Source organism: Rhynchophorus ferrugineus, unplaced genomic scaffold, assembly GCF_030347505.1.
Source record: "Rhynchophorus ferrugineus isolate W39M unplaced genomic scaffold, kcgeb_rfMv2 rfM8, whole genome shotgun sequence".
In the NCBI taxonomy this organism is placed as follows: domain Eukaryota; kingdom Metazoa; phylum Arthropoda; class Insecta; order Coleoptera; family Curculionidae; genus Rhynchophorus; species Rhynchophorus ferrugineus.
Window position 1 is genome coordinate 20,604,138 of NW_027472587.1, and position 10,695 is coordinate 20,614,832.

A 10,695-nucleotide genomic window follows, 5' to 3' on the forward strand; every position below is an offset into this window, starting at 1 on the left:
CAAATAATGACACATCCATCGAAAAGTCCCTGGTCTAAACTCGATTATAATTATTACCAAGTTGTATACTATCACTATGCCGATTGATTAACGTTCCCTCAAAGAATTACGATTAAAACAAAACAATTTTAATTCATCTTCCATCGCGAATCATCGAATCACAAGAAACAGCGGCCGAAAGAAAGAAAACAGATTCATTAAGGAGTTTATTGTTCCATGAATTATTGAAGAACGAAAACTCCAAATCACCCCAGTGCAAAATCAACAATTGCCGGTCGGCAACGCCACCGCACCCCACGCCCCCCTCCCGCGACCCCGAAGACGCGGCCGCCCCGGGGACCCTTGCACTCCCCCCGGCCCCCCACCCAGCGCGAGATAACGGAATTATTATTTTCCCTTCTTCTGTTTTTCCTGCTGCTTTTTTTCCTGCTCCCTCTTGGCGTCGGCCCATTTGTTGAACTGCGAACGCTCCTTGCCGAGCGGAGTCTTCCCGTACCTAGACGGCAGAGAGGAGGGAACACGGCCGAGTTGATTATTTTATCGCTGCCTGGGATATTAATTTTTGTTGTCCGTGGTTTTGGTTTAATCTGTCTTTGATTTACTGTCTGTTTTTTTTTTCTTTGTTGAATCGTGTTGTAAGGAGGGTGGGTGATTTATATAGAGCGAGAAATGGTCGAAGAATTATAAAAGAATTGACAGAAAATATGATGGTATTTAATTATAAAGAAAGATAAAGCGGAAGTCTTCTCTAAACATTTAAAATCAGTATTTAATCCGTACCCGTCTGAAATATCTGCAACAGAAGAAAATAACAAAATTGACTTTCAAAATTGACTGAATGTTAAAACGAAAAAGCTTTTGCCCTATATGCACTTTAAACTGCTGAAATCGTGCCTCACAGATAGACATTTTATTATCAAACAGAGTGACGAATACACTGACCTACACCCAATATATTCGGGTATTCCACAGGACAGTATTCTTCGCCCATTGTTATATCTATTGTATACAGCTGACCTACCGACCTCAAGAAACATTACTGTTGCAACATATGCTGGCGATACAGCGGTTTTATCATCACACGAGGATCCAATATCAGCCACAAGAAACCTCCAACTTCATATTAACAAAGTCGAATTATGGTTGAAAACGTGGCATATCAAAGCAAATGAGACAAAACCTACCCATGTGACATTCACGCTTTGTCGAAGAACATGTCCCTCAGTAAGATTGAATAATCATGAACTTTTCCAAGCAGACAACGTTAAATATCTAGGAATGCATTTCGATCGACGTCTGACATGGAAAAAACATATAGTGACAAAACGCAAGCAGCTTGGGTTTAAACTAAACCAAATGTACTGGCTGATAGGGCGTGAATCTAAATTATCATTAGATAACAAGGTTTTGCTGTATAAGTTAATACTTAGGTCTATATCGACCTATAGTATTGAACTACTATTGAACAAATCTAACATCTTCCAGAGGTTCCAGAATAAAGTGTTGCGAGTCATCGCCAATGCCCCATATTAGCCCCAAAATAGTTTTTAGAATAATTTAGGATAGACTTTGAAATAAGTTAGAATAGCATCTAGAATAAGATCTAGATTATAATTTGTACAGCAGATCCCCTACTGGAGTGATCTTCTACATGTCAGGATAGTTATATAACTGAAATCATATAATAATACTTATTGCCCATAGGCAGATTGTTGACGTTCTAGGAGATTAATTACTTCCATCTATTTTCACTTTAAAAGTGAGTTTATTGAGAAAAGTTGCTAAATTTTGACGAAATATTCATATTAATCCGTCTATTTTCCTTTTTCTACAAGCCTATGAAGTTAAAATGTAGGATAAGGTAGAAGTTAAAAAGGCTATATGCTTTAGTGTAAACAAGTGCAAGACACCCTGTATACATCACAGTATATTAAAAGTAAAGAAAGAACTTCACTGTATCTCACCATTTAGTATATTTCTTCCACTCTTTGTCCGTTATTGGCTCCAACTGATCCTGCACGAACACCTCGTGCAGTTCCTCGGCTTTCAGGGGCTTGTATTTCAACTGAATGATCCGACGAGGCGTCAGAATCTGATTAAAACAATTCTCTCGTGAATCAGTAACAATTCTCAAAGAAAAATCGGTACCTTTTTCACCACACTCTTTATCACGCTATATGGTTGATAGACCGTCACGGTGGTTAAGCTGGTGAAGTTGAAATCGCGATCCACTTGATGGTAAGGCATGAGGAACTCTCGCCAGAACATGTACACGCTACCGTAGTCAGGTCGAGGTATGAGAATGGCTCTGTCGAAGGCCTTCTTCAGTTTGGCGGCCTGCGCCAACCAGGGAGCCTTGCTGATGCCGAGCACCAGGATACGATCTTCCGGTTTTATGGTTTTGACGATTCCTTTGACCAGTTTCTTGCCAACTCTTTTGGGATCCAGGTCCTTCTCTTCTTTCGGCACTTTTTTATAGAAGACTTTCTCGGCAGCGTCGAAGAATATGATGGACGGTTGGAGGATCTTCGCCATTTTAGTCACCAGGTGTATCAACATCGTCAAACCCTTGAAAATATTGACAATAATGCGAAAACCGAACAGGCGAACTTACCTTAGCTCCCGGGTATATTCCTGCTGTTACCTCCGGTGACAGGTCGAAGAGAACACACTGTGTGTGATTGAAGATGGCGTTGGCGAGCAAGTGCTTGCCGCTCTGTCGAGGACCAACAATCAGTACCGATCTTCAAGGAAACAAGTCAGTTAATTGAGACTTCTTCATGTATTTAAAACTAGTTAACAATACCTCGGCTTTTTCATGGTCTCCACTCCAAGTGGTTGAATACAGTTAAGCGTAACCGCCTGTCTTACGTCCAGCAGAACTGCCGCAGGATCGAAATCCATGGCGCGTAGTTCCGTATTTTTGTAGCTGAAACACAAGTCAAGAGATTAACAAGAACTTTTCTTTAAGTGTTACTCAGTCAATATTGAGTGTTTGACGCAAAGAGCTTGGCGCTTTTAACTTTCTATTGTACATTTAAGTATAATTAGCCAAAGTTAGAATAAAGACCTCAAAAATAATTAGTTCGACGTCAGAGCGCCCCTCATATTCCTATTAGCCTCCAGAAAACTTGACGTGGTTAACTTTAAAATTATGCACGAACCTTGGAAAACAAATATATGTGGAGACTCACTCTTACCTAAAATCTCCCTTGAAGTCATCCAATCTCGCTGCAGGATAGGGCCGAATGATCTTGTTATCCACCAGTTCCTGGAACAAATCTTCGGTTAGGCGATCGGCGGTCAGGTCCTTCTTGCCCTTCTTCTTCCCGCGTTTCTTCTTCTTCTGTTTCTTCTTCTTGTACTTCTTGTTCTTGTCTTTGGCCAGAGCTTCTTGGAGCATCTCCAGTTCCAACCTGCGGACATATATAGGCAACAAGTAAGATACAAGCATCAGAAATGATATACCTCAAAAGAATTAGGGTTGTAAGAAAGATGGACAGAATGAGAAGTAAAGAAATAAGAAGATAGCTCAATAGTGAACCTGTAAAAGAGTACATAGAATGGAAACAACTCTGGAGGACACTTACGGCACATGGAAGTCAAGCACAAGTCAAGAAATTTGTGAAAATATCCGGTTACTAACAGTACCAATTCAGAAGTAAACACACTCCTTGTACTGACTATCCATTGACGATGTTGATCGAGCTTCCAATGTCAGAATTAAATCAACAACACTACAATGAACCCAAACAATTTTCTTATGATTTTCATCAATGTTACATCAAAATTCACGGCTAGATGACGTCGGTTAGATCAGATGATAGAAGGATCTATACTGACAAGAAATTAGAATGTTTAAAAATCGTAAAAGAAGCCTGGAAAAGACTCAGGCCTCTCATAACAACATACAAACTCCTAAATACCTTACAAATATTTATGTGACATACCTCATGAGCTCATCAGCTTTCTTACGCACCTCCAGCTGTACCTCGTAACATTTCTCATCAGTGATGAGATCCAGATAGTACTTTTCAGTGGGGTTATCAACATCTTTCCTCTCATTCCATATACGTCGGAATTCGTCCTCTCCCAACTCCCGCAGCTGCTTGCTCAAGGTCTCCCCGTATTCGTACTCGAACTCTCCACCTTTCTTCTTCTTTTTTTTCTTCGCTTCCGCTTCCTTCTTCTTTTTCTCGGCCTTGAAAATGTACGTAAACCAATGAGTAATAACGCGTGGTATTACCCACCTCTTTCTTCTTCTTCTCGGCTTCGGCCTTGGCTTTCTTCTCCCTCTCCTTCTTCTCCTTCTCCTTCTGGGCGTTCTTGCCGCCCGCTTTGGCCATCTCGCGACGTTTTCTCTCGTATTCGTCGATGTACTCTTTTGGGGTGAGTGTCTCGCCCCTCACCACCAGCACTGTACCGCCTTTCTCTTCTGGAGGGTAGCTATCGAACGTCCGGGCCTCTACGTACCACCGGTGAAACCTGGATGTTTTTTCCAGTGATGAAGAGTGATGTTGGGTTGTAAACGGAGTTATACCATTCTCTGATCTCATCCTCGATATCCTCCAAAAGACCTGGTGCCACGACCGTCAGTATCCGTGCTTTTTCCTTGTCTATAGCCTCGATGTACTCTTTAATCCTCTCGTCTCGATACTGTCTGCGCTTGTCTAGGTTGGCCTCGAAGATTTCGAACTCTTTCTTCGATCTCCAGCTGTCCTCCGTCATGCCTGTGGCGGTAAAGATTAATAAACAGAACCAGGAGTTATTTGAGTGAAAAGAAAAACAGTTGAGACCTATGAGCAGGCGACGTTGATTCTCTCGAAACTTTAGATTGTCTCTCGCCTGATATCCTCGCCATGTCTTCTGGATCTTGATTGTCGCCTGGTTTTTAGTCTCCGGATCGATCTCCTTTGGAGCAGTCTTGTTTGCTGCTGCTTGTTGCTGCAAAATGAGGAAAGAAAAGGAATAATCTCGACTATAATGGTGTATGTAAGAGTTCGCTCACCAACTCTTTCTTCCTTTTAACGGCGTTGTTCTTCTCGAAGTAGTACAGACGTTCTTGTCTGGCTCTTTCTGCGGTTTGTATCAGCTTGATGGATTCTTCACGTTCTAACGCTTGACGGTCAACATTTTGTTCTTCGGGGGGCAGAGGGTTCAGCAAAATAGACTGTGGCCTTAAATATAGTAAAAATAAAGTATCGGATAGTACAAAAATTGGAAGTTAATGAATTAAATACATAACGGTGAGGAACAGAGTAGCGAAAGTTTGAATTTGCAGTGATCTTTTTTGATTGAAGATTTTCTTTTGCTGCTCTGAAGATTGCTGTTTGATTTGCATAGTTGCGACCTTGAATGTTCCAGGACAATAAATTGCAAGTCTCATTGGACGAAAATCCTGTTCAAACTCTCAAGTAACTTTCAAATAGTTGTTGCATGGACTGTTTCCAGTGGTTTACATTCAGTGAAAAATATCTAAAAGAAGAAAAATGGCTACCACACTAGTTAACTGAAAATAACTTTTCAAACTATTTCAACCCCGTAGTTTCATTGGTTTTCGGACCAAAAATGTTTTTTTCAGTATATTGTGACTTGAGATAAAAAAATGGATCTACTGCGACAACCTCAAGTGTAAAGTCGTCATGGGACGAACCAAGAGAGCCACCTGTATCACCACAGAAGTGAAATATTCATGACCATAGAGACTTCTTCTGCATATGGCGTGTTACGAGCTGTTAAAACCGAACGAAACTGTTATTGCATACAACATATTATTGAAAAAAGACCAGCAATAACGACTAACAGACATTACAAGTATTGTGAATGCGTAGCGTACTCACCAGACATAACACCCTGTGATGATATTAATATATGTTGCAAGAAGTTGCAATTAAAATGCGAATATGTTATATAAAACATGCAAGGCCTTCAAAAATACATTAAAACTCACTGCTTAACTCGGATAGCTTTGGTTGACGACTTGATTTTCAACTGAACACCTTCAGTAACTTCTTCCGCGGGTTTCTCCTTATTCTCTAGATCTGGTTCGATCACCATCACCGACTTTGGTTCTTTGCTGCCCTCCAATAGAGCAACGCTGGAGGACTTTATAACGATCGGAACTGGTGGCTCGAATATCTTCTCACCGTTCTACAATATCTGAGTGTTAACCAGTACTTAAACAATCTGAGCGCATACCCTGATCTTTCTGACCATTTCCTCGACGTTCACCGGCCGGTGATGAAAGAGGCACGGATGCAGGATCTCTATGTCGTAAGGTATCAGCTTGAGCTCGACCAGGTTACCGTCGATGTAGTGATACTCGGACAAGCTGATCTTTCTGAGCTCATCGTTGAACTCATTGAGGCGAACGCAAGCCGAATCGACCAGTTTCTTAACGGCTATTCTTTTTTGCGGCTAAAATGTCAGGCACTTGAATTAGTAATCTACGTTTTAGATTAGACTGTCTGACACAATCTTTCTCACATATATAAGATTACGTGTTGTGAATTCCTTATTCCATCGTTGTCATTGTCATAAAAACATTGTCTATTGATATTGTTAATAAACTAGACATTAAGCGACTCTAAAATAAGAAAAATAATCGCAGAGGGGAGAAATACTGAGAAAGACAATAGATATAACAATGGGTCAGGAACACTGCCCTGCGGAACACCCGAATATATTCGGTGTAGGTCAGTGTATTCGTCACCCTGTTTCACAATAAAATGTCTGTCTGTGAGGTACGATTTCAGCAATTAAAAGTGCGTATGGGGAAAAAGCTTTTTCAATTTAACATGCAGTTCAGTGTGCCACACCTTGTCGAAGGCCTAAGAAATATCGAGAAATGCAACGGAGCAATATTTTTATCGCTTAAGTTTTTGTTAATTTGGTTGACTAATCTATGTATTTGTTCTAATGTTTCGTGTTTATTACGGAGGCCAAATTGATGGTCTGGAATAATATTTCCCTACTCTGCGATTATTTTCACTCTCTTTATGTATATTTTTTGAAAAACTTTAGAGATCACAGGTAATAGGACGATAAAAGGAGTCTTTATGGGTACTCGTTATGGGTTCTATGGGAGTTTGTTGGACACGTAATATGGGGCATTGGCGATGACTCACAACACTTTATTCTGGAACCTCTGGAAGATGTTAGATTTGTTCGATAGTAGTTCAATACTATAGGTCGATATAGACCTAAGTATTGACTTATACAGCAAAATCTTGTTACCTAATGATAATTTAGATTCACGCCCTATCAGCCAGTACATTTGGTTTAGTTTAAACCCAAGCTGCTTGCGTTTTGTCACTATATGTTTTTTTTCATGTCAGACGTCGATCGAAATGCATTCCTAGATATTTAACGTTGTCTGCTTGGAGAAGTTCATGATTATTCAATCTTACTGAGGGACATGTTCTTCGACAAAGCGTGAATGTCACATGGGTAGGTTTTGTCTCATTTGCTTTGATACGCCACGTTTTCAACCATAATTCGACTTTGTCAATATGAAGTTGGAGGTTTCTTGTGGCTAATATTGGATCCTCGTGTGATGATAAAACCGCTGTATCGCCAGCATATGTTGCAACAGTAATGTTTCTTGAGGTCGGTAGGTCAGCTGTATACAATAGATATAACAATGGGCGAAGAATACTGTCCTGTGGAATACCGTCACTCTGTTTGACAATAAAATGTCTATCTGTGAGGCACGATTTCAACAGTTTAAAGTGCATATAGGGCAAAAGCTTTTTCGTTTTAACATGCAGTCAATTTTGTTATTTTCTTCTATCGCAGATATTTCAGGCGGGTACGGATTAAATACTGATTTTAAATGTTTAGAGAAAACTTCCGCGTTATCTCTATCATTCCTAGCCCCGGTGTTATTGTCAATTTTAAAGGAGTTTTTTTTATGTTGTTGAGTTCTTTAATTTTTTTGTTACTTAACAGAGAAAATAGAAAACAATTATAGGTGATTTAATAGCGCTTATTCGTTTAAAATATTGACGCTACTAAATCATACTGATCTCACCTGTGCCATTTGATCAACGCACGCACATAAATCTTGCACCAGCATGCAGTATTTGGTGTACAACCCACCGACCAAAGCAGAGGCCACGTTCCTATCGGTTATAGGTTTGAATTTTGCGCGTTTTGCGTCGTCATACTGGGTCAGATCGTCGAGAGCCTTCCTGGACTGGATCCACCAGTCGGTGTAGAATTCGAAGGACATACCGGACCTTTTAATCGACAGAAATTTGATTTGGATACTTTATTTTTGTCATATAGAATGACGTATATGTTCATAAAGTTGATTATGACATATTGTCACTCTTGTGAGTGTTACTACTGACATTTGTTTATTTCAGTGCACAGAATAGATAGACTTATAAAGTTGTAACCAAGTTTCCTTCATCGGAGACATTTGACGGCGCGACATTAAGACATGAGAAAACTCCTCAAGGATTAGGAGTTAGAGGATATTTCTTTAAATGTTATGGGGTCGTACGGACAACTAATTGTATACCTTGAAGTTATTTAGGTCAGCAGGGACCGGACTGCTATACCCTTCAGCGGTTTTTGTGGAATTTTTAGTACGGGTTTGCCTACCAAAGTCGTTCAGCGCAAAAACCGTTCAGATTTCTTTTTAAGCACTAGCCATATCACATGGATATAGCCGTAGAAATATTGCAGTCAACTACCTCTATGGTGCAATGATCAGAGTATTTAGAGCTTTTTGTTGTTCCAGTTTAGTTAGAACATTTATCAAATTACCTAGGCTTTACTTATTTTCAATCGTTGCTTAGGGCCTACCCATTTTAATACTTAATAAAATAACTGCTGTTAAATCTGGAGATCTGGATCGCCTCATCGCGAAATTAGCCTTCGTGGAAAAATGTCATTGTATAATTAAATTGTTGAACGAGCAGTGTGTGCTGTGGCTCCATCTTGCTGAAACCACATGTCATCTAGTCTTTGCTCTTCCACTTCAGGCACAAGAAAATTTCGGTCTTAGTCGTTTTCAAAAAATAGGGACCAATGATGTTTCATGAATCCCACACCACACAGTGGTTTTAGTGGAGCAATGATGTTTCATAAATTAACTGAGGATTCGACTGTTCTGTTTATTGACGTAGTCACTGAGAAGAAAATGGGCTTCATCGCTCATTATCTTAGACGAAATAGATCAGGATCTCTCGGTAGCAATTTTTGGACTAATTAAAATTCAGTTACGGGGACATTTTCAAATCAGTTTTCAAAATTCACCTTAAACTGCGTGCAGAAATGTGTAACTAGCAACCACGTCTTTGTATTGATGTTTCCGGAGACTCTGCAACACTATCGCGCACCAGAGCCACATTTTCAGCCTTACGAGACGTCCGTTGTCTTCTAGAACGAGACCTATCTGCTGTCGTATCGTACTGCAGTGGCAATAATGGAACGATTGTTTTCAATAAATATTGTCACTATTTCTGCTCGTTCTTGTGGCATATATTTATCAATAATAAAATATCGATGCTTACACAACACAATGGTTGAAGCTAAACATCACATAACCAAGATATAGCGCAATCAAAATGGTAGCGGGACTTTTGCCTCACCTGTTATTAAGCTCAATTGTGTGTATATAGTAGAATATACAATATGTGTAGTAGTTATTACAACGATTATTATGTACATGTGGCATATCACAGCAAATGAGACAAAATGTACCCATATGACATTCACCGTTTGTAGAAGAACATGTCCCTCAGTAAAATTGAATAATCACGAACTTCCGCAAGCAGACAACGTTAAATATCTGGGAATACATTTCGATCGACGTTTGACATGGAAAAAACAAATAGTGAAAAAACGCAAACAGCTTGCGGTTAATATTCTTGGGGTTAAGTCCTAAATTATCATTAGATGACAAGGTTTTACTGTATAAGTCAATACTTAGGCCCATTTGGACCTATGATATTGAACTGTGGGGTAATACTAGCAAATCTAACATAGATATCCTCCAGAGGTTCCAGAGTAAAGTGTTACGAATCATCGTCGATGCCCCATATTACGTCTCCAACAAACTTATTCAGCGCGATATCTCCTTAGAACTCATAACGAATGTGATTCGAAGTATTAGTACGAAGTACTCTAAAAGACTATTAGGGCATCCCAGTGTACCCGCCAAACAGTTAAATGTGCGCGATGAAAATGAAGTGCGTAAACTCAATACAAACTGTCATACGAAGAATGGCCTCTAGAATCAGCTAGAATAGTTTTTAGAATAAGTTAGGATAGACTTTTAAATAAGTTAGAATAGTACCTAGAATACTTACTGTAGATCACTTACTGAAGTGATCTTCTACGTGTCAGGATAGTTATAGTATATGACTGAAATCATATAATAATAGTTATTGCCTACGGGCAGATCGTTGACTTTCTGGGCGATTAATACAAAAAAAATATGTACATATTTTATTTTAAAACGTTTTTTCGTGTATTGAATAAAAGTTTGATTATTTTTTACGCTCAGTGTGTTCGTTATTTATTTTTTGAACTTTTTTTGAAATACGTTATTCATTTTATACTCCTAAAAGTTCGAGTGTCCACAGATTACTTGATCTATGACCGTCGAGGCATCGCGTACCTTTCTGTATTTGTTGATTATATAGATACGGCGCCGAAACGTACAATTTCCAATGGGTTACC

General features: G+C 39.5%; 1 protein-coding gene across 1 annotated transcript; it reads right to left on the reverse strand.

Moving 5' to 3' along the window:
- Positions 1–324: 324 nt before the first annotated feature.
- On the reverse strand, positions 325–8,305 carry LOC143201536 (IQ and AAA domain-containing protein 1-like). Its single transcript, XM_076412662.1, has 16 exons — positions 8,033–8,305; positions 6,199–6,417; positions 5,951–6,150; positions 5,409–5,475; positions 5,241–5,350; positions 5,009–5,177; positions 4,797–4,944; positions 4,541–4,730; positions 4,251–4,485; positions 3,951–4,201; positions 3,201–3,416; positions 2,807–2,929; positions 2,615–2,744; positions 2,149–2,568; positions 1,965–2,092; positions 325–496 (listed from the first exon to the last, which is right to left on the reverse strand). Exons 1-16 carry the CDS (start codon positions 8,231–8,233, stop codon positions 388–390), a joined length of 2,916 nt encoding a protein of 971 aa, XP_076268777.1. The 5' UTR covers positions 8,234–8,305; the 3' UTR covers positions 325–387.
- Positions 8,306–10,695: the final 2,390 nt, after the last annotated feature.

Coding starts and splice junctions, on each gene's coding strand:
- LOC143201536 (XM_076412662.1), bottom strand. CDS start 8,233: ATGTCCTTCGAATTCTACACCGACTGGTGGATCCAGTCCAGGAAGGCT. Junction 2,745..2,806: donor GAGACCATGAAAAAGCCGAG/GTATTGTTAACT, acceptor GTTTCCTTGAAG/ATCGGTACTGATTGTTGGTC. Junction 497..1,964: donor TGGAAGAAATATACTAAATG/GTGAGATACAGT, acceptor TCTGCCGTCTAG/GTACGGGAAGACTCCGCTCG.